This window comes from Rhododendron vialii, chromosome 13a, assembly GCF_030253575.1.
Source record: "Rhododendron vialii isolate Sample 1 chromosome 13a, ASM3025357v1".
In the NCBI taxonomy this organism is placed as follows: domain Eukaryota; kingdom Viridiplantae; phylum Streptophyta; class Magnoliopsida; order Ericales; family Ericaceae; genus Rhododendron; species Rhododendron vialii.
The window spans coordinates 30,625,662-30,650,503 of NC_080569.1; the positions used below are offsets into that span (position 1 = coordinate 30,625,662).

The 24,842-nt window shown below is 37.5% G+C and overlaps 4 protein-coding genes across 10 annotated transcripts; 2 read left to right on the forward strand and 2 right to left on the reverse strand.

Moving 5' to 3' along the window:
* Window positions 1-631: 631 nt before the first annotated feature.
* On the forward strand, window positions 632-6,232 carry LOC131312533 (uncharacterized). 3 transcript variants are annotated; one of them, XM_058340370.1, is made up of 5 exons: window positions 632-850; window positions 4,554-4,624; window positions 4,714-4,800; window positions 4,886-5,188; window positions 5,694-6,232. In XM_058340370.1, exons 1-4 carry the CDS (start codon window positions 724-726, stop codon window positions 5,156-5,158), a joined length of 558 nt encoding a protein of 185 aa, XP_058196353.1. In that variant the 5' UTR covers window positions 632-723; the 3' UTR covers window positions 5,159-5,188; window positions 5,694-6,232. The 3 variants fall into 3 exon arrangements, with proteins under 3 accessions (XP_058196353.1, XP_058196354.1, XP_058196352.1); XM_058340371.1 differs by having other exon boundaries at window positions 5,707-6,232; XM_058340369.1 differs by lacking the exon at window positions 5,694-6,232 and having other exon boundaries at window positions 4,886-5,568.
* A 2,156-nt stretch (window positions 6,233-8,388) lies between these two features.
* Window positions 8,389-10,016, reverse strand: LOC131314107 (leucine-rich repeat protein 2-like). Its single transcript, XM_058342600.1, has 5 exons — window positions 9,838-10,016; window positions 9,674-9,685; window positions 9,021-9,092; window positions 8,600-8,743; window positions 8,389-8,473 (listed from the first exon to the last, which is right to left on the reverse strand). The coding sequence occupies exons 1-5, from the start codon at window positions 10,014-10,016 to the stop codon at window positions 8,395-8,397; spliced, it is 486 nt and encodes a 161-aa protein (XP_058198583.1). The 3' UTR covers window positions 8,389-8,394.
* Window positions 10,017-11,580: 1,564 nt separating this feature from the next.
* LOC131312535 (uncharacterized) lies at window positions 11,581-16,343 on the forward strand. Of its 4 annotated transcripts, none has more exons than XM_058340376.1 (7): window positions 11,611-11,807; window positions 13,385-13,435; window positions 13,526-13,598; window positions 14,146-14,186; window positions 15,769-15,828; window positions 15,951-16,064; window positions 16,110-16,343. In XM_058340376.1, exons 1-6 carry the CDS (start codon window positions 11,742-11,744, stop codon window positions 16,017-16,019), a joined length of 360 nt encoding a protein of 119 aa, XP_058196359.1. In that variant the 5' UTR covers window positions 11,611-11,741; the 3' UTR covers window positions 16,020-16,064; window positions 16,110-16,343. The 4 variants fall into 4 exon arrangements, with proteins under 4 accessions (XP_058196361.1, XP_058196358.1, XP_058196359.1 ...); XM_058340377.1 differs by having other exon boundaries at window positions 15,951-16,057; window positions 16,107-16,343; XM_058340378.1 differs by having other exon boundaries at window positions 11,581-11,807; window positions 13,541-13,598; window positions 15,951-16,343.
* A 1,604-nt stretch (window positions 16,344-17,947) lies between these two features.
* LOC131312534 (hydroxymethylglutaryl-CoA lyase, mitochondrial) lies at window positions 17,948-24,665 on the reverse strand. 2 transcript variants are annotated; one of them, XM_058340372.1, is made up of 9 exons: window positions 24,378-24,665; window positions 22,767-22,959; window positions 21,982-22,093; window positions 21,613-21,792; window positions 21,441-21,521; window positions 21,188-21,351; window positions 20,352-20,488; window positions 19,992-20,107; window positions 17,948-18,641 (listed from the first exon to the last, which is right to left on the reverse strand). In XM_058340372.1, the coding sequence occupies exons 1-9, from the start codon at window positions 24,394-24,396 to the stop codon at window positions 18,393-18,395; spliced, it is 1,251 nt and encodes a 416-aa protein (XP_058196355.1). In that variant the 5' UTR covers window positions 24,397-24,665; the 3' UTR covers window positions 17,948-18,392. The 2 variants fall into 2 exon arrangements, with proteins under 2 accessions (XP_058196355.1, XP_058196357.1); XM_058340374.1 differs by having other exon boundaries at window positions 24,162-24,573.
* Window positions 24,666-24,842: the final 177 nt, after the last annotated feature.

Below are 24,842 nucleotides of genomic sequence, written 5' to 3' on the forward strand. Positions count from 1 at the left end.
CCTATATCAATGCAAAGAGGGATGTAAATGCATACATCCTTTTTTTGTTTGGTGATGTCGTTGTCAATACTGTGCATATCTCTACAAGAGAAAAATCGCTTCCGCTGTGTATTTCCACCTCTCTATCACCATAATTAATAGGGATGCAGATGTATAGAACCTGTTGAACATATTTGGACAAGCTCACCATTAGATACTAACTTTGTTTCCAAATTAGATCATTATTCTGTGTGCTTATTGTGTCATCAAGTAGTTTATTCTGTGTGCTTTTTGAGAATTTCTGATGCCTAAGTTTCGAGGTGCCTCATCTTTTTTTCTGTGGTGGTAGGGTTAGGACTTCACCGAAATTGACGATGCAGTGATTGTGATTCTGGGTGCCTCATTATTTTTGCTTTGTTTGAATCCTTTTTTTTGCATTATTGTATAGTGGTGTCCATCTAGTGCTTGCTGAATGCATGTTCAAATTTTGCAAATCTTGAAATGAGTTCAAACATGCAATTGCCTTCAGATTGTTGAATTGTGGTTGTGCAGTTAATTAACACTAGAGAAATCCAGGTTTGGTTCAATTGTTCACTTTGAAAGATGATATCTCTTAATGCTTTTTCTTAATCTTGTATTGCGAAATTCAGGTTGAGTATTTTTCACAACCCTCTTGGAACATTATATGAATCTCCTCGAGTTGCTTTTGTTGTTCTTCTTTCAGCTGAGTCAAATAGTGGAGAAATGTCCAAGAAAAAGCAAATGAATCATAGAAAGGGGGGATCAGTGACAGAGACGACGGCAGATGATGTGGATTTCAAGGGACGGAAAATGGACATCAAGTCCATCATGAAAGATATTGAGTTCTTGGGTAATTCTTTCGTTTTCTCTTACATGACGCATTAAGCTAATTTCTTTGCTGTTGAACACGTAAATCTTCATCTAAAGAGCTTGCCTGATGTGGAACTTTTGGTTTACGACAGCTGACCTAAATCTATAAGTGGACAGTGGAGGGGTTTATGACTGTGTATGGCATTGCCAATCATGGTTTCCATGTGGATAGTATCGATTTGTGCTTTTTTTTTGTGTGTGTGGTCGAAGCGAAGGGAGGATTTCTTGGATGGGATTGGGGACTCTTTGAGATGGTCTTACACGTGTTCAAAGTGATAAATTTGCTTTTGACGTATAATCATTAATCACGTTCAATTATCAGATACATATATCTCAGTACCTGCCACACGTTGGCATGGAAACGATGCTTTCATAGGAGTGCCGTGCTTCTGAAGACAGCAGGGTTCATGAAGACTCAGGGTTCGACTTCATGATCGTGAAACCTACTGCATGGCTGGATTGGCGCTTTTACATGCATTAACTTAACAAAAAATCAGGCTAGGGTTTGTAGGCCAGAGGTGCTAGTCTAATTGTAAAGGAAGTAATTTTGTGGGCCAAGTTGACCTTATTACTTGCTAACCCATGGAAGATACACCAATTAAGTACTATACCTCCCCACCATGTCCTAATCACTATCACTTCCGGCCACCTGATGACCAGAGACATTTTCCGAATCTACAGAGAACTTTTAAATATCAGTGTATATCCTTTATGGCTAATAAATTTCACCATCCACTGTTTTAATGACAATTTTATTGTTCACTGTTCTCACAACAGAGGGTTTCATTGTTCACTATACTATTAACTACTGATGAATTTCTTTGTTCACTAGTCACTACTTTTAGGATAGATAAATTTATAATAAGGTCGCAGTGAATGGTAGGAGTATTTTGGTCTAGTTTGGTCGGAAGGACTTTTCGTTGGACTTCAAGAGTTAAAGATCCTTTGCTATGCACTTACGGTTGAAAGCCCCTGGTTTAATGTGGCCAAATTGCCAACTCTGATTGAGGTTGGTACTCCTTATCACGGTAATAATGTCTAGAAGTGTACCATCCTCGTACTTTTGTCCTGTTCAGTCAAGTGGCATTAATCTCAACCCTGTACAGTTATGGTAGAGGGTACCTTGCATATTCATTGGAACTTCCAACCTCGTGCCTGTGTGCTACACCGTCGATCTGCATTAATCTGGGGTGAACTGTTGAGCAGGAGATGGTTATTTGGTTTAGGTGGAAAAAATGGAATACAAATCGTTTTGAGTCGTTACATTCAACAACTTGGAACCTACAAGTTTTTTCGGAAAAGTCTTATTTACTGACATTAATACCCACTTCTAATAAATTGATAGTTAACTCAAACTTCCCAAATCTCAGGAAAGAAAAAGAGAATTGTAATCTGGTGCTGGCATAACGAAATAATGTGCTATGTATTTATTGATGACGTAAATTCCACAAATCAATTCAACATTTTAGACCGACCTAAGTATGTACTTTGTGGGTTCTTTCAATGAGTAAGAAAGACCAAGTACAAATCGATATAAGGTCGGTAATCAAGGTTATGAATCTCATACCGTACCGGCCGGTACGTACCGGTATCGTCCAAATTCGGTACCCTATACCTCTAATTTCGTTACAGCTCAAATACCGGTCAATACTGGATGGTACCAGCGAATACCGGACTACTTTTGAATTTATTTTGCTACCGGTCAATACCGGATGGTAGCGGACAAATACCGGACTACTTTTTATTTTATTTTTAATTAATGTGTATATTATACTAATAAATTATCTTATGTGGGAAAATAACACTAATAGCGATAAATCCGAAGCGTTCCTCAATATCAACCGGTACCGGTATGTACCGTACTTGTAGGAAATCTGGTACTCTAGCCAGTACGGTATTCGGAACCTTAGCTGTAATATTGTATAAAGTTCGTATAAGTTATAACAGTAAGTGGCTGAAGACTCTCTCTTCTACAAACTCACAGATATGGATTGTCCAATTGTCAATGTATAGTTTTGGGGCTTCCAGAACCTATCCAATTCCATGGTTACTTCTTACAGGAGACAATACGAACAAAAAGTGCGGGGGGGGGGGGGGTTGGGTGTGGTGAATCTTGCAAAATGAGGCTGACTAAAAATATCTTTCAGACTGAGTGTATTGTAAAGTGTGAGGGGAGCAAATGCTTTCCTTGTGCAGACCATGTAGAGTGGTTGCAATGGTATAGCAGGCTATCATCCTCGTAGCGCTGGGCAACCCGAGCCGAAGTGGAACCCCTTGGCAAACAGTGACAACTATATTGAAATCTATTTTCAGGAAAAAATTGATTTGTTCAGCAGGTTCAGCTATCACCACTCATCTATGACAGGTGTCACCCTGATGCCTATTGTTGGGACTCATATTTTGATGCATGGACTTAAATTATCGTTATACTCTGGCACAAAAACAGCCTGCATCCTATTGAGATGCAGGTTGGCCCTCTCTTAGCTGTTGCATCCGGGAGGCCTCGTAGTTTCAATGCACTCCAGCTGACACGGCATGGAGAGGATTAAGTTCACTGCAACTTCAAATGGTAGTAATAGAAGCAGGGAGGACAGGAATTTTACCGCTCTTAGGAGATTTTAGGTAGTTTTACATTCTTGCTATAGAAACCAAGCTCCAATGGATCCCCTAGATTATACTTCCTCTTGAACCTTACATGACAAGAGGCCTTTTTTGGTCACCGCCATGCATCCTTCCAATATAAATGGGGAAAAAAAAAAACCCTAAAAAAGAGAGGGGAAAGATCTGCTTCCCATTCTCTTTTCCTGAGAAATTTCTTCATGTTTTGCTTAAAAGTTAAGATAGTACTGTGTCCTGCCCGCTTTCTTGTTCTGCTTTGGCTTTGCTTGACAACATATGAGAAACATTGCAAGGGACGTTAACACTGATGGTTTTAACTTCTCAGGACTTCCTTCAAGTTACAGAAGTTGAGTGGGATAACAGTTATTTCTCACAACTCACTAACAGCAGCAGTCATCCCCTTCCCCTACCACAAAAATGAATACATTAATATATAATTCTTCTTATGCAGTTATTGTGTTAAGGCATACATGCGTATATCGGACATGTAACTTTGTTCTCTTATCTTTGCTATATTCCTGGGAAAGATTTTGCTAGCATGATGTTAGCATGTTTGTTTTATGTGATGTTATCTTATTATCTATTACTCTTGCCCTCTTCTCCTAGTTGTCATCTTTCTGCAGTAATGCTTATTTTGTCTATGCATCAACAATGTTACCACTTCCCATATGAAGGTATAGGGTATTTTTGTCAGAAGACGTTGTACTTCATCTTTCTACAGAGGTGACTACGACAGACAGCTTAATTACTGATGGAACAGTATTTATCTTAGCGGTGGCTATTTCAGGCCCACACCCATTGGGTAAATATTTGTACAATGCGATTTGATGGTTGTATTAGTTTTCCTCACTAATCAAGTAAAAATGTATAGATCTGATGACTTGTGAATAACAAGTTTAGAATTTTAAGTGTTTCATTTAGTGGTAGGATATAGGAACGGTAGAAACCTGTTGTTTTAATTCCTTCCAAGTTCACGCGAGAGAGAGGTATTGTTTGTATTTGCATCTAAGTTGTCAAATTATACTTGCTACTTTTCTTGTTTGCTTACTGTTACGACATTTCAGGCTCCTCGCATATGACATGGAAAGATAGGAAGGATTTGGAAAACAGGAAGGTTGTTGCTCTGGGCGGAAAGGTGAAAACTTCTTTTCCTGAGTCTGGTTTTTGACAGAACTCTGTTTAAGGGTTTTGTTTTTAAGAGTTTCTATTTTTCTCTTGACACAGCCTCCAAAGAACCAGAGATTACCCCTAAGCGTAGCACGAGTAACAATGAAGAAACAAAAAGAAAGGGACCAGAAATTACAAGAAGAGGTTGTTAATGTCTCACAGTTTCTTGTCAATTCTACTATTTGTTGGTCATTTGCAATCTGGAGTGCTAACTATTATAGCTTTTTAGAGAATGGTACTAGGACGATTCGGAGGGATGCTTGGCAATGGTTCTAAAAGAGCAACGGAGAAGCGTAGGCCTGAGAACAAGGTGCTGAAGTCAACAGAAGGGTATTTCAGAAACGGTGTTCTGAATGTGAAAAATTTACTGAAACCGGGTGCAACTAGAGAACTTGATCGCAGCATCAACACTTTAAGTGCAGGGTTTGACAACCCAGGAAAGAAAAAGGGCGGCTTCGGAAAGAAGGGAAAGAAAAAGGGTGGTGGTAAAAAGCGCCGTTGAAAGAAAACCCAAATGGTGAAATTACTATTGGTAAACAGATCACGTTCACCCTCTAACCTCACCTGGTGCTTCGTTATTTGTCTGACTTTATTAAGTTCAGGAAGCTGCTATTATGCATTCAAGTTGAAGTTCTCAAATAGCCTTTTATGTGAGACCGATATAAACTGCTGCTCATGATGTAGAATCATTGTGTTTCATCTTGTTACCTGTCCGATAAATACCACACTTTGATTAGTTTAACAAAAGTCGGACGTGTCACTTGAGCTTACACTGATGGTTGATTTCTAGAGGAACAAAATTTGAACCGTCGAGCATATGATTTATCTTTTGTAGTTTTGTGGCACTTTTAAACAAAGCACTCATTGTTGAGGCTCATAATTTCACAAGATACAGTGCGTCTTTTTGGATCATTCTCGCTATGGTCATTTATGCGTATTTGTGGCTACTCACGAATTATGTGATTCATGTGTTGCGCATTTTGTGATTCAGTTTGTTGATTGTTTTATGGCTCATTTGGTATATAAGTTTTATGCAGTATTCGGATTCAGATCCTCTGTCAACTTATTCGCTCTCAACATCTTCCGGATCTTTCAACCCGAAGAAGACACCTCGCAAATGAGATGAGTGGCTGAGCTGTTGCCAACACCACATGATCCAGTTCAATTCAATAGGACGATGTCGTTACCCCGATTGTTGAACCTGCTGCGAACGCTTCTCCGTTAGTGGACTACGGACGTCAAGACAAACGATACCATTTTGATTCTTGAACCTCTTATGTTTGTTCTCAATCCAGTCCCAAAATCAAACCCCAAACGGCGTTGCTGGGTTATCCACCTCCTTCGCACTCTATTCCCTAGCTTGCAATTCAAGTTTCACTCGGAATAGAAATTATTTTCGAAAGGATCTTAGATCTGTATCGGAGACGAGTTTCTATATTGGGTAAAAACAAGAAAGGTTTAGCCGCCTAGTGCATTTTGTAAACGACATACGGTTGAGAAAAAAACAGTAAAACGAATTCAAGGTACTGTGTATCACAATGAGGTTTAATATTTCCATCCCAAGTTGCAGAGTAAATGTGTTGTGCCACACACAAATGAATTGAGGGGGAAAACCTCTCTCTCTCTCTCTCTCTCTCTCTCTCTCTCTCTCTCTCTCTCTCTCTCTCTCTCCTTGGGGGGACTCAGCCAACAAAATGTTGATCCAAAAAAGAGTTGCCAAGTAAATGCCGATTTACTTATGATTCGGAAGATGTTGAGAGAGTATTTGAATCCATAGTATTCTTAGTTCTTACCGGTTACGAATGAGTGTGTACGTTAAAAAAAAAAAATTAGTACGAATTATTTTTGGTCGTTACAAAAATATATTTGGTGGTAGTTGCAAATTACTCCTATTTTGTTACTTAGGAATGACTAATGTATGTACCAATAAGATTCTCTCTTAAAAAAAATATGAAACGCAAGCTCCGTTTGTTCCAATGTAAAATATTTTTTTAGAAAACAAATTTCAAACTTTTATTTTCCGGTGTTTGGGTTGACATTTGAAAAATATTTTCAAAAAATCGACAAAATAGTGTAGAGAGAGAGCGGGGGGCTTAAACGGTGGAGAGATATGAGAATATTGGAATTGAACGTGAGTCAGGATTGATGATCGAAGAAATTGAGCAGTGAGAATTGCAGTAGAAGGCAACGAGTTCGTTTGGAAAAATAAATTACGGAAGATTTAAGGGTAAGTCATTTTTATCCAATTAATGAAAAATGTTTTCTATGTAAAATATTTTCCTTATTTTTTACACAACCAAACACCGAAAAATAGATAAAATATTTTACCGAAAAATATTTTACGTCCAAACAAAAGCCGTAATTCTTCGTTTTTTCAAGTCAAACTAGACAGAGGTAATCACATGATTATTTGTCCCTTACGAGATATGCAATATTAACGATCATATACCCCAATTTATAACGAAATTTGCATAAGAAGTTAGATCATCTTCCAACCTTACCCTGATTTAAACTCAAATTGTAGCTCCAGTCCTTTACCCAAACGCATACCAAATCGGGTGAGTTTTCAGTATTTTTTTTTTTTTGGTTTTTGTCTTCATAGTAATGGCAATAGTCAATCCATTTAGTTTATTGAGTAGAATGACTTGCCTAGAAATTAAAAAAAAAAAATATGGGGTTTAAATCCGTTTATTTAGTCAATTAGGAGAAACTTCTCACTCACCTTATCCAATTTTCTCACCAAATCAAGGGAGATCCAACCCTATCTCAAATTTCCAACAGTTAGTTTCTGGTGTTGGTTGGCGATTTCTAGTGGTCAGCGATGGTTTTCGGTGGTTGTAGGAGGTGCAAAAGTTTTGGCCGGCGAGGGTAGCAGATCCAAATTGAAAGGCTACGAATGTCGTCGATGAGAGAGAGAGTAGCCACAATCGTCGCAAAGTCAAATGAATAATCTAATAAAATTTCCATGAATTTAATAAAAATTCAAAAAGAAAAACACTTGTACTTGTTCAAAACCTACTTGGGAGAGAACATAGATAGGGAATAGGGAGGGATCGAAATAAATATAAATACCTAGCTAGACAAGGAATTAAATCTAAATCAAAAGAGAGCAGCCACAATAATTGGCAATAAGAAAAATAATTTGCAGAGGCCAAGACTTGGTGTGGCCATGTTCTTCAATGGGATACCATCCACTGGTGGGCTTCTGGTCCTGGGGATCGATGGTTCAACCACGTTGGTGTTGCTCACATCCCTGCACCCACAAGTACAATTGTAATTTTTAGAATTGTGAATAAATAATATTTCAATATGCCCTGACATATCAAATAGTAGAAATGGTAGAAATTTATTTTAAAAGAAACACTAGTTCAAACCATTTAAACAAAACTTTATTTTTTGAACTTTTTTGGGGTTTAAATCTGAATTTTGTACCTCTTCTGTTCGTCTTGGTGATTGAAATTAAAAACATAGAATTTTTTTTTGCCAAAAACTGAAAAAGTTTACCCAATATGGAAATAAGTCAAGGGGGCTAGTTTTTTGGCTTTCAGTTTCTTTTTCTTTTTTTTTTTTCTAGTTTTTCTTTAGAAAGTTTTAGTCCATGTTTCTTTGCATTTTCCATATCTCTCACCTACACAAATAACGAAAGGGAAAAAAAAATTGACCAAAAATATAAACAAGCTCACTTAAGATTTTCATAAGCTAAAAAAAGAAAAAGACAAGAAGCATAAATTAGCTGACTTACAAGACTTTTAGATTTGGAAGGTTTGAAACTTCCTGCGGAATATCTCCGATTAAGCCGCGATTATTACTGAGCCGTCTATAAATAACCAAGAAAATATCATTCACATAACAAGTGAACTCACAAAAATATAAAATAAAATAAAATAACAGAAATTCAAACTAAATCAAGGAAATTAAGATATTGAAATTGGACTGAACTCACAAGAATACTAAGGACTTGAGGTTTCCCAATGAAGGTGGAATGGTTCCTGTGAGATTGTTGTCTTGTAATTCCAAGGCAACAAGGCTTTTCAAATTTCCCAATTCAGTGGGTATACTTCCTTGAAGCTGGTTCTTGTTAAGTGACCTACCCAAAAAAGTGCAAAAAATAAAAAATCCAGTTCGATTAGGTTAAAAAAAACTATTCATGTATGTTATCGGATCCAGAGAGGCGCTTATAATGCAAGGGCCGGTGCACTACAGGAGTGTATTGCGCAATTGGAACTTAACCGTAGGTTCATCTCTACAATTACTTTTGGACTATTAAAAACACTTTTGGACGGTTCGAATCGCGCATTGCACTATAGGATCCCGAGTTTGTGTGTCATATTGGAAAACAGATTAAGCGTTGAGGATTGGCATACAGGTATTGTAGGTATTGCAGGTTCCCAAGTTGAGGAACTAAGTGACCAGCTAGGTTTCGAGATTCCACGTCCCTGCACAAAGATTGGGAAATTATAAATGTAACAAATATGTATGACAAGAAACAGAACATATTAATTTTTAGAAAGCCAACGCCCACTGCTCAACATTTACTGCTTCTCCCACCGCTCTCAATCTTGTCGTCCGAAAATGTTTTGGATGGTCTGGATTTTAAAAAACTTTTTCAGGGAAGAGGTAACCGGATTTAAAAAAAAAAAACTCTTTCCAGGGAAGAGTTTTTTTTTATTTATAAATCCGGACCATTAATTGCCGAGACGGATGGTGAGATGTTGAGTGGTGAAACAGAGCGGTGGGCGTAGCACCGCTCTCATTTCAAGTGCGGTTATTATATTATACTTGCTTAAATACACGAATCACAGCAAGACATATATCTATATTTCAATATCAATATATAAAAATGAGAAGCAATTTGGTGTCCTGTTTATTTTCCAGACTGTGAATACTTTTGTTTTAACAAAAAGAAAAGATATATACTTAAAAGAAAATAAAGGACAAAAATGACCTTCTCCACTTCTTATTTGGACGTTAAAGATGAAATTAGAAAAGAATGCCTTATATGAAAACTATTGCTTACTTGCATATGCATCTGCTCCAGTTATAAATAAAACCAGAATTAATTTCAGACCAAAGTATATCCAATTTCAAATCCCATTAAATAAGCTTCGAGGATTCAAGAAACGAGAGAGAGAGAGAGAGCGAGAGAGAGAGAGAGAGAGAGTAAAGGAAATATATATATACAGTCGGATGACTTGGTTAGCGGTGTTGCATTTGACAAAATACCAACTACAGGGATCAACAAGATTTTGATCCCAGCTCTTTAAGACATTGGTTGGATCAGACAAGCTTTGTTTGAAGGCAATCAGAGCATCCCCTTCACTGTTTGCATTAACCATCGAGTCACTAAAATTCGAAAGCATCGTCGCTACGGTAAGCAAAAAGAACAAAGCGATGGGTGTGGCCATGGCGGTTTTTTTTTTTTTGTGAACAATCAACAGTATCAAGGGAAATAATTCTAGGGTTTTTCGTATTTTTTTTGGAGAAAGAGTTTTGTTGTATTTATAGGGTGAAATACAATTAATATAGTAACAACACTCTAAATTAGAAACTAATTAATGTGTATCTCTGTTTATTTAAGTAAAACTAATAACTAAGGAAGTTGTAGTGAACGATATTGATATAGAAATAAGATCCAAAGCAAGCTTAAAGAAATAAAAGGAAAGAGGAAGGAAAGGAAACACTTCAAAAACAGATACAAATATAATTATTGAGACATATTTACAAATATAATTATTGAGACATATTTACAAATTTAAAATAAAATAAATGGAAACAAAGGAGGAAAATAAACTTCCTAAATCCCCTCGTTTACATGTAGATCTCATGGCTTCTTTTGAAATCTTGATCAATTTGATTTAGAATCCATGGATTCCAAAATCACTAAGAAAAAATTCAGAGTCTCTTTCCTTTCCTTCGTTTTTTGGGAAATAAACGAGCACAAATAACTACACTATCCCTTTTGAGTTTTGACCTAACTTTTTGGACACTTTAAGGTCTCTCATCGAGACGAATGATGTAATGTAAAAAAAATTTAACCTCAATCTATTAAGAATTAGGAGAAAATTAACAACAATTAAAAATGATAGTGACAAAAAGTCATCAAAGAGTACATGTTTGTCTGAAGGGGCAACGCAGAATGACTTTTCGTGAGAAGAGCCGTCAGAGTGACGCATGTCGTCCCTTTATTCCTAACACTTTTTTAGTTTTATAAAGTCCAAAATAAATTAATGATACGATATGTTTTTTTTTTTTTTTACGAAAAGGAAAATGATTTTTTTTTTACGTGATTTGACTTCGATTTCCTAAGCTCTTCCCATTGAAATAAAGTTGCCAACAAGGCAACCACCTTACATATCAACCGTGTATACCAATGCAACCTAGGGAAAAAATGTAGGAAATCTAAAAGAATATCTTAAACAGATGAATGGCTCCGATTAACTTTTTGAAATCCGAAATGGGTTCCAAGAGCATATGTACACCGGGCATAGATTTGGGATCATTGTTTTCGATGGTATAATTATGGCAATTGTAGCGAATGGAATGGAATGGAGGACGGAAAGGAAACACTTCAAAAAAACAGAGAGAATAAAAAAATTGAAATATATTTGCCAAAATAAATAAATACTGTAAATAAATTGAAACAGACGAGGAAAGAAAACTTCCTAAATCCCCCATTTTATACGAAAACTTAATATTTTTTGTATACAAATTATGTAAAAAAAGTAGACTTTCTATATACACGTGCGTGAACAGACTTTTTGTATACACGTGGACTCCACATATTTATTTTGAGTAATGTTTTGCATACAACACAACTCCGGGCACAACTCACATGCATCGAACGGTTTCGGACGCAATTGTGTCTGAAGTTGCGGTCGAGAATTGTGTACGTAGACTTTCTAGATCTCATATGTGGGACACACTCACATGAGAGGGGTATGGTTGGATCTGTGTTCGGCAGTTGTGTACGTACCAGGCCAATTTCCATCCATTCCCATAGACCACGGCCACCTCTTGAAAACATCACACAAACCAATTCGAGCTCGACGACCTAAGATTTTAGCAAAGGAATACTCCTAGCCAACATGGACGAGTTCGAATTTCAACGCGTCCTTAATCTCTTCCCCGTCGTTCGAACCCGCGATTATCACGTAAACCTCTCCCTCTCCTTCCTTCGTATCTATCTAGTACCTGTATATATCTGTATGCATACTTGGAGAAATTCTCTGTTTTGGGTTCGAAAGCTGCGTGTTATTGTGAATTGTTTCTGTGCCCTTTTGTATTTGAGTAAAATGTTCAATGATCTTATTGATTCCATGAGCATGTTGTCTTCTTCTCCAATTAACTCAATATTGAAACTTGGGTTCCGTTCAGTCATCGGGAATGTGGCGCGGAAAATGAATTCTCAATAAAAGTGGGGTGGGGTGAAGTAAAAAAAAATAAAAATTTACTGTGTTGTGCGTGTGTCCTCATAACAAGAAATCTTGCAGGAAAACTAAAATTCTTTCCTTTTAGCGAGACCTATTTTGCACAGGAGTGTTTTCCAGTAACTTTCTGAACACCCAGAAAGTTACATGAAAGTTGATTTTCCCATCCTTTCACATCTTTTTCGTGCAACTGAATGGGCGGGGCCTTAGGGTTTGCTCTTTCTGAATGTCTCATGTTCGGTTCTTGTTGCCAGCAACACTTGGGTCACCTCACCTGTAAGCGTGAAAAGGGCTGCAGGGATTAGTCCGAAGTGTGTGCAATCTGGCCTGGGACGCCCTGCATTTCCAGAAAAAGAAAAAACTCAATGCAATCAGGAAGTTTATGCACCGCCCTCAAATCTCTACGAACGAAATCATTTGAATCTGCTCAGTTGAACAAAGCATGGTCTTTATTATGTTTTGATGGAGATAAAATCTAGTGGTTCTCCTTCCATGGTAGAAGGCCTTATGAGATTGGTTGATTTAATTCAATGAACCCTAGGGGAGCAATTTTTTCTAGGCTTGAGGTTTAAATGAACAGTTGACTGTGTATGATTTTGAGCATATTTCAAACTTGTGCCCACCTAGTTCGCTTCAAATTGGGAAAATTAAACAGTGGCATGTCTTTATGCATGGTGGTCAATATGTAGCCATTTATATCGAGATCTGATCACGTTCAGTGGATAAACTGGTTGCATATAAAAATACAGAGTTTACTCATCCAAAAGAAAAAGAAAAACTTGCATCTTTGATATCTTTTGCTAAGCTTTTGATTGGTTATATAGCATACACAATCATGCTCGAATGGACTTATTGGTTGGTCTCTAGTTTTCTGTGGAAAGAAGTGTATCTAAACCGAAGTTACATTGAAATAAGCACATACAGCACATTAATTTTCCAAGATAAGTTGGATTCGCCAAAAATTGTCAATTCTTGTGAGAAGCATGAAATTCTCCGGAAGCATTCAAACACAACACTTGAAGAGATTAGAGATCTCAAATAAAGAAAAATTTCACAACCAAAACAAAATATATACATATTTTGAACCCTTTTTTATGGGAAACTCTTGTATAGTAAATATCACTTGAGGAATTCACTGCGAAAGGACCTCATTGAAGAAATAATATTAGTTTTTTCTTAAATAGTTCTGGTTTGCAATATATGTTGTGCAACTTTAGTAGGTATTCAAAAAGGAATACCGTAATACGCAGTGTATATTTTCGTCCTTGTGCTATTCCCAGCATCTTCTCTTATACTTGTAGGCGGCCTCATTATCAGCAAGACAATCGACTGCTCAAACAGCACAGAATGAGGTCGTAGACTAAAGTTTGCAATTTTCTGACACATTCTGAGTCAATTTCACTGCTCGCTTTTACATTTTAACTTTTAACCTTTCATAACAGCTAAAGGAATGGCAGGATGCATGGCATGGCACAGATGGAAAGGAAATTGCAATTCAAGGAGTTGAGCAACACGGTATCTTATATTTCAATATCATGTTTTTTGGTCTCTTGCCAATGCCATATGTGTTTTCCTAATTGTTTCATGATGAGATTTAAGCATCCATTCACACCTAGAAACCAGTAATGGGCTCAATTGGTAATTGAGTCTTGTTTTAAAACAATATTTTCTTGCAAAATTATCATACTTTCTGTTGATGGATCTTATGTGTTGTTCGGAGTTCATTTGGATCAGTGGACCAGAGAGTAATACGTGTAGTCTGTGAACTAATTTATTGCATTGGATATTTTTGATAATTATCCCCGGTCCTGATAGAGCCCTGCCTCAACTCACAATTCTTGGAGTCAATTAATGCATGGCTAATTGAAATCTGGTCTTCAGCCTTTTTTCCGATGTGTGTATCCATTATTATCGCATTCACTCTGGCCTATTGTTTTTTCTTGTACTTATATTTCAACTGGAAGCATATCGATATTTTAGGCTGCTTGCACACACTTCTTTCTGCTTTTGCACTTTGATGTTGAAATTAAATTAACATGGTTACACGGATGTGTCCGTGCAGATGCATTTTGGGGGAAACTAAAGATGGCTGCAGAAAAGAAGGTAAGATTCATAAGAGTGGTTGTAGCAGTTTCTTTTCTTGTTAAGTTTCTATTATAGCCATTTTAACTATTAAAGCCTTCGACTCGTCAAGTTTCTTTGCTTGATAAGGTTTGTTTGTTCATATCCTAGTTTAGTCCATTCCTTGATTTGGTAAGATGCTGCTGGTATTTCCAGTAGGATAATTGGATGGAGCCATTCAGTGTTATTTCAATGGTGTATCAAGCTAGCTCAAATTGTTTGTTTGTTTGTTACTTTGCTAGACCTCAGAGCCATTGTCAAATTCCTTTATGTAACTAATGCAGCTCATCTTAGTTGTGATGGTATGGTAAAAAAGATGGACTGTCCAATTCAATTGGATATCTGAATGGCCTATGTTCTAAACACCATGATGTATTCGTATGTGGAAATTTCAATTCTTGGAAGAGAATTGGAAACAGTGTGGGTTAACAAATTCCTCGGTAAAACCTTTTCATTCGTTAGTGTCTTGGATTCTTTATGTTACAGAGTTCCCAACGAGCACAAATCTTAAAATTCATAGGAATATGAGGATTTTCATTCGTTAGTGTTGAGCTTTGTCTAATGTTCGTCCCAAGCCCATGTTTAGAGCATGCTTGGGTCTTCTATTGTATAACCCCTAGTTGCTTCTTGTATTAGAAATATGAGGATTGATGTAGCACATCTCTAGCAGGAATATGAATCTTCTAATCTTTGTGAAACAATACTGTGGATTTTTCCCCGCTAAACTATTCATATTATGAGCTAACAAGATGAGATAGATATGATTTCATGGGTCTACAAGTGATTACATGTGGCAGCCTCTAGATAGAAAGAAATTTCTCCAGGTTAGGTGACGCGAGGTTGTTTTGATATTGCCCTGGTCTTAGCCTGGTCCAACACAGTATAACACCTGGTGTTGGGCATCTCCTAGTTTAGGTCTTGGGTGGGGCTCCTTTCTACTTAATTTGTTGAAGCAGGAACGCTGGCAGTGCTTGTTGACTAATAGGATTTTCCTTTTTTTCGCAAGTAGAATAAAGATGAGTGTGGACAGCATATTTATGATAGGGGATTTTAGTCTGTGTTTCAAACTCTCATAGATGGGCTACTCCAATCTCATAATTTTACCAGTTTAAAGACTGTCAGACTGGTACTAAGAAAAAGCTTTGATGGGGGGCAAAGGACAGAGAATAAGATTTTCAGAACCAAGTATAAGATAATGTAATTTACACTGGAAGACTGGTGGTGACACAGCTTTGGCCGTGAATAGAAAACGATGAGAGGGAAACGTTGAAAACAAGTTGGTTTGTCGAGTGCGTGGAGGGTAAGTCAATAGTTAAATTGGAGTGTGAAATCACAAATCTCTGATTTCTTGAAATGAAGCTACAGTGCTTTTAAAGTTTGTTATGCAACGGTTCGCTCTCATGTATTTATTTTAGTTTTGTTTCCCGTTTCCATTTCGCTCCTTCCATGTATTAAATCTTGTTAGCAACATGGTGAATCATGCTGCAAAAGATGATGTTAAGACTACTAACTTTAGTTCTATGTTATAGGTTGGCAGGCAACTAACTTTTGTTCTATGTTATAGGTGGGCCCAGTAGAAGCGGAAAGATTTTGCAAAGCTTTTGAAAGAATTCACAAGAAACTTGTACGTACTTAGTAGGATTCAGAGATTAAATTTGTCCTTGTTATTTGTTAAACATGATTCTGTGAATTTGGTATTTCTGATGGACTTAATAGTTTTTGTCTTGTCATTGATCAATCATGTAGGTGTATGAAGAATTGAGTTTGGATGCTGCCAGTAAGTTTCTGAACTCATATCAAGGTTCTGGGGTATAGTTACTTGTTATTGAGTATTGTTGTTCATATCCCCAGAAAGACATACTAGTTCAAATTGAAGCTGTTATAACTATTTCCCAGAAAGACATTGTAGTTCAAATTGAAGCTGTTATAACTATTTCCCAGAAAGACATCGTAGTTCAAATTGAAGCTGTTATAACTATTATGTTTTTGAAATTTCTAGTGTTGGGTTGTGATGACTGTAACACCGGATGGCTCTCCCACTGATCTTTTGCTTAGCACATCGAGCATTATGTGAACTACTTATTTCGATGTATACGGTATTGGTTGAATGTTCATGAGAACTTATTGTTGCCTGCTCTAGAGAGTTGCTTTATATGGTGCCAAGTACCCCAGAAATATGGACTAGCTTTATTCAAGGTGTTAGCTGCTTTGCAGGACGGGCTTCAGATGGTTAACTGGGTGTTGCCTCTGCCCCACCAATTTCAAATTTATAGTGTACTTTTCTTTTTTCCCGGGTACTTTTCTTTCTAATACTGATATGTTTACTGAATTTGAGTGTGATTTGATAAGACACATAGCATGCACTTATCAGATGCAGTCTGGGGCACAAAAAGTATTGTGAGGAGTGTCATCTAAGTCGCTACGGTAAATGTTACCTAAATGTGATCGCACCTTCACGCTTTTCTTGCAGAGCATTTTTGGGAGAAAAGAAAGGGTTGGTAGAGAAATATATGGCAAGTCTATGTACTATCTCCTTTACATCACGTTTTAACCTGAAGCCTTGTGTGTTGGGTACAAGCATGTTTTTTTTTTTTAAATACTTGACTATCTGTGATCGAGTTGTATTAAGGGACCTACTGATGCTGGTGTAAATCATGGATGAAAATTATCCGGCAACTTATGGCCGCCATGACAGTGGGGCTGGTACATTTTGGATGGACTTGTTCTTCTGCTTTGGTTTGCGATTAAGATGAGAGGTCAGTGGAATGCCCAGTAACTGAAAAAGAGAATTCCACAAGAAGAAGAAAGAAACATTTGTTGATTAGTTGTCTAAAGGGATAGAATTCTTTCACAAATAGAACCATCCATTCATTTATGAAATCATTTCTGGAGAGAGCCCAAGAAACTCTCAGTAGTGCAATTGGTTTTGAATATTTCTTCTCCCGAAGCAAGAAAAAAAAGATCGGTTTAGTTTTTGCTAGATTATCGTGTCGTACTGGTTGGGGTGGAAGAAACTGGGCAAAAGTAAAGTGAACGGGGTGGAAGAAACTGCGCAAAAACTAGGTGGACGGGGCGTAGGATTCACAGATATATTGAACTGAAAACTCATTTCTAAGAAGAGTTATTTCTTCAAGAAAATCTTCAAAGGTAGTATTTCCCTTCAACGTCCTTGGCATGCTGGGGTGAGCATGGATAAGAGTTACCTACTTACCTGGGCTCGTGATCTTATTAGCCAGCGATGGCGATGGGAGGGGGCTACCGGAAAGATGTTCGTCTCTGGTTCGATCCATGGCCTTCTCAGTGTCTACTCAACGACTACAAATATAAACCTTTGAGGGGCAAATTGCACAAGTTTCAGCTCTACATATAGTCAATATCTTGGCCGAAATTTTTTGGTGGCAAATTAGAAGGAAATTTTTGAAATCATAGGTAAAGAAAAGAAACCATCTATACAAGAAATGATTTAAGGATCCTAAAATTACACTCGCATAAGTAACTCTAAGACTAGAAACTGCCGATAGATTAGCTCAACTTTAAATCAACAAATGAGGTTAACAGAGTCCCCTAAGGAACCATCTCATCGCATCTTTACGTATTTCCTTCGCACGCACTTGCGAAGAGAGAATGAGAGATGGGGAGAGGGACTGCCAAGAGTGTCGCCGTTCGCCTAGATTCAAACCCACTTCGACATGTTGGACCAAAACTTGTAAATGCACCATGACCGGTGATGGTACCTCAAACGCTGAAACGAAAACTTAATCTTCTATACTTTCTACTACCAGATACTTCTCCTCAAAGATGGAAAAGATTTGAAACGATGAGTAGTATCAGTTTCCAACATAGTTAGTGGAGCTGTGGCTTCAAGTTCTTTTATTCCATACGTATATATATGCCCTATTACACGAATTATAAAAAGGCGTGACATATATAAAAGGGAAGTGATTTTCACACTTCTCTTTTTACAATTCACACTCCTTTTTTTTGTCTTTATCCGCATGAATTTACTATATTGTCCTTTTATCAATACACTTCTACACACATCCAAGGGCAACATTGTAAATTCATGTTGATAAAGACAAAAATTGGAGTGTGGATTTTAAAAAGGAGAGTGTGAATATCATTTCCAATATAAAATTCCCCCTTCATGCGTAATATTCCAATTAGTATAACACTATATAAGCTCAATTTCTATATCTTGGAGGCGTCGGCAGTCATTCGGCTCAAGGCAATGGCAGTCTTGGAACCTGAAGGACGGCCAAGATGCTTGCTTATGAAGTCCCCAGCCAATAAGAGCTTTTGCAGATCAACATTGGTTTGCACACCAAGTCCATTAAGCATGTAAACGACATCTTCTGTGGCAACATTTCCGGAAGCTCCCTTGGCGTATGGACAACCTCCTAGACCCGCAACAGAAGAGTCCAGAGTGGTAATCCCCATCTGTTGACAAAAGTTACAAAGCTTATTACGTCGTCGGAAGTATGGTAAGATTTCAAAATATTTATATGCAGAAAGTACGAAAGGTAACCCTAGAAACAGCTAGGGCGCTCAAAGCTGAGATGATCTTATTCTATGACTAACGAATATGCCCACTTTTAGAAGGTGTTGTTCTTATGTCAAACACGTATCAGACACCAACACTTGTCGGAAACTCCCTCGCGCATGTCAAACACTCATCCAAACGCGTATAATCCCTACTTTCTATTCGTTAAAAAACCAAAAATACCTATGACACTTGAGAGACACAAATGTCATAGACACGGATGGGAAACATTACATGTTTGGAACAAAAAATAACCGGGGATACAATAACAAAATAAGTTTATTGGGCTAATTGATGATAATATTTATTATTTGAAGGACTTATCAATGATTTTCTACAAGTTTGTAAGCTATGTTCTTGGAGGCTAGGTCAGAGAAAGATAAAGGAGGCAACTGTCTTTGTCACACGCAAAGTCACACACTCACAACCTAGCCTTGTATATTTGTACTTCACTTGAGTAATTGTCTACTTAAATGCTTCGATCTTGATATAGTGCTTTAGCTATCTGGAATTTCGTTCTTTCTTCTCTTGTGTTTCTAATGGGCCAGTTCAATACATTTCAGTTTTGAACTTTGTTTTTAAATTTCATCATATACAACTAGGTTGATTCTTAGAGAAGTATAGCCCAAGAACCACACCTTTACGACTCGAAGCTAAGACACGCGAGGCAAGTGGGCATCATATGCATTCCTAATTAGAAACTCCATCCGTCCCACAATGTTGATCCTTTCAAGGGATTCCAACTAGGTAAGGGTCATGAAATGATGGCTTTCAATCCAAGTTAAAAAGCATATATTCCCAAAGTAACCTTTTGACTCTAACTTTTGTCTATATTCGCAAGTTTTCTGAAAGGGAAATTTTGAAAAAATTACAAATTTCCTCATTTGAGTGTTCAAAGAGGACTTGCACTTTGGCCCAAAAACGGGAAAGAGGACCAACAATAAGGGACCCAGGGAGTCACATAGAAAAGAACATGGATAAGGTATCTTATGTGTTTGTGTGAGAGCGTGCGCATGTGCATCTATTTCAGAAGAAGGTTGTTAGCTCCAAAAAGTGGCGCTATTTTTTGGTTGGGAATTCTATTGACAAAACACATTTTCTTTTGTATCCCATTATGTATCGAGTTGTATTTTTTATTTTTTTCTATCTGGTGTTCATCGTTTGTTCTTCAATTCCTTTTTTTTTTCTTTTTCTTTTTTTGCTTTAATTGGTTGGGTAGCAAAACAGGAATTTCCAAGGTGACTCACTTGTAGGGACACCAAAATATTTGGAAGTGACTGGCCGTAAGTATCATGAAAGTGAACTGCAAGGTTCTCAGCAGGAACAACTGCCATTACAGCTTCGAGCATTGGAAGAACAGTACCTGTGACAAAGAAAATTGAAAACAAGGTATGAGACAAGTTAATCCATATAAGAAATTAGCATTTGTGAATATGCATAAATATACTTCTCAAAATATCACATAAAGTGCTAAATCTGAATTACCACTTACAACAATTTAAAAGAGCCCTGTTTGAAAAATGGAAACAAACTTCAGGAGCAGCTATAAACTAGCAAAAGCTAATGTTATGGAACGTTCGCAGATGAAAACTGACAGAAATATATACCAGGTGTTCCAACTCCAATTGTATCAGCAATGGAGATTTCAAAGCAGCCCATATCATAAAGTTGTTTTGCCACGTATGCCACTTTTGAAGGAGGAATAGCTCCTTCCACTGGGCACCCGACCGCACATGAGACGTACCTATTTAAAATTTGAGACCAATTCTTTTGTTTTAGTGGCAGCTCCAAGAGAAACGAAGGATACTGTTTTCTAAAATCCAAAACAGAATGGAACTGGCTCAAAGCATCTGAGCTGTATCAACAAATGACGGGAAAATTTATAACCCAATTTCCAGCACAGTTATCAACGATAGGAGGGATACAATTGAGAAACTATGGACTTAAGGCAAAGTAATATAGGTTCTTAAGATACTTGATAATGGCTGAGAGCCTTGAATATAGGTTACTTGCCGCAAGATAGCTTTCTAAGAGCTGTCCTAAAGAGTATGTATGATTCAACCACAAGATAGCTGTCTCGTATTGCTGACTTGACACACTATAGGAATAACAAAATATGACATTGTTACAGTAAACCCACCCATGAAAAGATGGTACAATTAAGGACTGCTTTACGCACAACTCAAGTATACTGAAACATTATTATGTGGTTTGATCATGGATATGTCGAGGAATTTAGAAAGGGAAAGCAAACGCGTGGGAGATGGAGAAGATATGAAGATGAATGACATAAAGAAGCTATATTCATTTATTTTGGTTTCCTTATCACTTTCCTTCCCCTAGTAAATCCCTCCAACAAACGATGATCTGAAAAGCCTAAGTTGATACAATCTAAAATAATATTTGGGACGAGCATTTCAATGAAAAGGAAAAGAATGCATACCCCCGAACAGGAATTGAGAGTTTTTTCGCAGTTTGAGCAACTGCTTGATAACGAATAAGACTCTCTTCAATGCTGCAATTGATGTTTGACCTTGAAAAGGACTCAGAAGCTGATGCAAAGATGGCTACCTCAGTTGCCCCAGCTGCAACAGCCGCTTCAAAGCCCTGAAAGTGATTTACGTAGCGCATTTGAAAATTTCAATCACTGTATTATGGCGCTGTAGTAACTTCTTTTTCCAAAACAAAGTTACCACCTTTAGATTGGGTGTCAAAACAGGCAATCTCACACCCTTCACATTTCTAACTCCTTCCATTACATCCTTTGCATCTGCAAGCTATTAAAACCGAAAGGAAAAGGAATCAAAATTTCAAATTTGCTACAGTAAAAATAAACAGTGAGAATAGTGCATCATAACTCCAAATTACCTGAGGTACCCACTTTGGCGAGACAAAACTCGTGGGCTCAACAACAGATAACCCAGAAGAAACTAGCCTATGAATCAGTTCTACCTTCACAGAGGTAGGCACAACATTTTTCTCATTTTGTAACCCATCCCTTGGACCAACTTCCACTATCTTCACATACCTCGGTACAAATTTAGAAAACTGCAGAATTCAAATTCCAAAAAGGTTAGAAAGCAATCCGGATTTTAAAGGAACATCTTTATACCATAAAGTATAAAAACAGAAACCACAATGAAAGGACAGTCAAACCACCTAATTTAATAAATTTACAGCTACTTCAGAATTCATTGGCATAGAGAAAATAAGAAGCTTTACTTCTTAGATAGGTACCTTATTTGGTATGCTCCTTATGCGTTTGTCATTGCAGTAGGAACAATAAGAATGATCAGGCAAGTACCGAGAATCACACGGAGCTCCATATTCGTAACCGAAAGCCTGATGCCTGAAATATGCCAGAGAAACATGCTATGCTCATTTGAGAACTATTAAAATTGTCTTGACATTGCAAGTGGTTTTCCCACACGATAATAAACCATATTCTAATAAAAACGGGAAAAAGAAAAGAAAAGAAAAAACAGGATCCTTCACGTTTATCTTCTAAATGTTCTGACATAGTTCTTTCACCAACCAAAGAAAGTAAGAACAAAGGAATCTTAAGAATGACAAGGAAAATAAGAATAACAAGAAGAAACCAAAAACCAATTTCCCTTGCACTTTTCCATCTTTCTTCATCGTGGGAAAGCTGGGGAATAAAGTTGTGGTAATTAACGGTCCAAAGTTTGCCTAATTCTCATGGAGGATTGAGTGATAGTTTGGACATCGGAAAGATTGAAGTGTTCACTAAAACCAGCACAATTGCCAAGCACTTGCAGAAGCAACTACTGAATAGCAAATGCATATGCACAGGAATGACGAAGATAAATCAAACAAGAAATTCCGCCATAGCGGAGAAGTGATGTCCATAACATGGTTATAGATAGATTTTCCCACAAGAGCATGCGGAAAGCCGGAAACAACAACTAATATCACAAGATTATGACAAAAACATTGTGACCGCAATTTGTGAGGCAAACTATTTTAAGGGCATTCAAAATAAGCTTGATGAAAACACTTACTGACAGCTATTGGATGAGCTCCAGCTTCTCCCTTCAATAAAGCAATTTCCCATACCCATATCCTCTCCTCTGGGCCTGCAAGCACTGGATGAACACCTACTGAACCCATCAATAGCGCTCAAGCTTGGAAATCGGTCCAGACCTAAGGGCTGTTCCACGCTTGACATCTTGGAACTAGAGTCAGTGAGGGAAACTGGTATAAATTCAAGATAGAAGTGAGTGCACCACCATGAAAACAATTTTGTAAGACCCTTGTTGCTACCAGCCTAGCATTAGATCAACAACAAAGCACAAATAATTTACTGATCTCAAAGAATATTCAAGTTATTTTTGACAAATCAAGCACCTGATAAGTATGAGGAAAAATAAAAAGTTTTAGATATTGAACGAAGACATGTAATCTAAAACTTAACAGATTTATCAATTGGAGCTCTACGAGGAACTCATAACACCAGGACCTCCTAAACCAAACCAGACCAAACAAACAAAGCCTTAAGTCCCAATCCATTGTGGTCAGCTACGTTAATCCGTATTTTCCATTGAGCTCTATCAAGGGCATCGTCTTCCCTAATATTCGAAAAACATAGATCCTTTTGAATTACTGCCTCCAATGTCAATTCTAGTCTACCCCTCCCCTTAGTGGTAACCCTCCCCAATTCTAAGAAATGTCTTTCAACTCTTTATCAGATTTAAAAGTAAATGCGAATTCAATTGTGATAATGAAGTATCCACTAATGCTCCAGTCTACAATGTATGGAACTTTATAAACATATCACAGATGTATAGAGTAAGATTAATGAACATATCACAGATGAACTTTCTAAAGTCCATTATTCACGTTGGAGATTGCTTGTTGGCAGTCTTGCTGGGAACTGCACCCTGTGCAGTTTGGCGTGTGCCGGCCACTTGTCGAACCTAATTCATTAACCAGTTCCATTCATATTGTAGATCATGTCGAATCGCATACATGTGTTTTAAAATCATGTGAATTGGGTACCAATTAGTACGTGAATGGAAAACAAAAACAACTCAGCACTGAAATTTGCTGGGTTCCAATCCATTGCGTGCAGAACTCAAATTCGATCTATTTTCATGTTCCATTCACACACTAATTTGGTACCCAATTAACATGATTTTGAACCACAATTATGCGCTTCAACTAAATCTACAATGCGACAGGAACCTATTGTCAAATTATGTCCAGCAACTGACCGGAAAATGCCGAACAGCACCCCGTGCAGTTCTCGGAAACTGCCCGCAACCCTTCTTCACTCACATTTACAACAAATAAAAATAAAAATCTGAGTGTTAAATTGAAAACAAATGCAAACATAACAGGGAACTCAATAATTAGTGTAAAGTCAACCATAAAAAAAAAAAAAAAAACCCAATTACCTCGACAGGGGTCTAACATCCAGAACTTTAAACCGTTCAGAACCCAAAAGAGCTTCTTCTTTTTTTTTTAGAAATCAACTTAAACAGGAAACTAAATTTCAGTAGTTCCTATAGCAATAGGAACAATTCACTCAAGATTTCTCTGCGGTTTCTTGGCAATCAAGCAAAACCCAATTGAGAGAAAGAGTACCAAAGTTAAGGAGAAAGCAAACAAACCTGATAGAATTTGGAACATAAAATTCCAGGGCGATAAAACCCTAGAATTTTCTAGACGTCGCACCTAAAGAGAGGGACAGGCAGAGAGGGAAGGTGGTTGGGGTGGTTGGGAGGAAGAAGTGATGGTAACAAAAACGTGACGGAGAGTTCTTCTCCTCCACAAAACCTTGTTCGGTAGAAACAGAGTTATATATATAGAGTATATAATATAGGAGTATATACGGATTTCTGTGAATGCATATTTGTGTGGGTTTCACGATTCCGTTTCTTGACTATATTGTCCGAGTGACGTTGAATTGAAGACAGAGAGAGAGAGGATTTGTCCTGTCCGGGAGAGAGAGAGGGGATTTATCCTGTCCGGTTCCACAAGCATCCAATCCGGTTCGGTTCGGTTCGATTTCAGTTTTCGTGAGCCCTCATCAGAACCGTTTATTGAGTAGAGTACGTCAATTCTCCAAGTGCAAT

Bases quoted from the DNA above. Each gene is read 5' to 3' on its own strand.
- LOC131312533 (XM_058340370.1), top strand. From the start codon at position 724: ATGTCCAAGAAAAAGCAAATGAATCATAGAAAGGGGGGATCAGTGACA. The intron at 851-4,553 runs GTAATTCTTTCG...ACGACATTTCAG, and splicing joins GAAAGATATTGAGTTCTTGG to GCTCCTCGCATATGACATGG. The intron at 4,801-4,885 runs GTTGTTAATGTC...ATAGCTTTTTAG, and splicing joins ACCAGAAATTACAAGAAGAG to AGAATGGTACTAGGACGATT.
- LOC131314107 (XM_058342600.1), bottom strand. From the start codon at position 10,016: ATGCTTTCGAATTTTAGTGACTCGATGGTTAATGCAAACAGTGAAGGG. The intron at 8,744-9,020 runs GTATGCCAATCC...TTTTTTGGGTAG, and splicing joins CTGCAATACCTACAATACCT to GTCACTTAACAAGAACCAGC. The intron at 8,474-8,599 runs GTGAGTTCAGTC...GGTTATTTATAG, and splicing joins CTCAAGTCCTTAGTATTCTT to ACGGCTCAGTAATAATCGCG.
- LOC131312535 (XM_058340375.1), top strand. From the start codon at position 11,742: ATGGACGAGTTCGAATTTCAACGCGTCCTTAATCTCTTCCCCGTCGTT. The intron at 11,808-13,384 runs GTAAACCTCTCC...TTATACTTGTAG, and splicing joins TTCGAACCCGCGATTATCAC to GCGGCCTCATTATCAGCAAG. The intron at 15,829-15,950 runs GTACGTACTTAG...TCAATCATGTAG, and splicing joins AAAGAATTCACAAGAAACTT to GTGTATGAAGAATTGAGTTT.
- LOC131312534 (XM_058340372.1), bottom strand. The intron at 22,094-22,766 runs GTAAGTGTTTTC...GGCATATTTCAG, and splicing joins AGCTCATCCAATAGCTGTCA to GCATCAGGCTTTCGGTTACG. The intron at 21,352-21,440 runs GTGGTAACTTTG...AATCACTTTCAG, and splicing joins TTTTGACACCCAATCTAAAG to GGCTTTGAAGCGGCTGTTGC.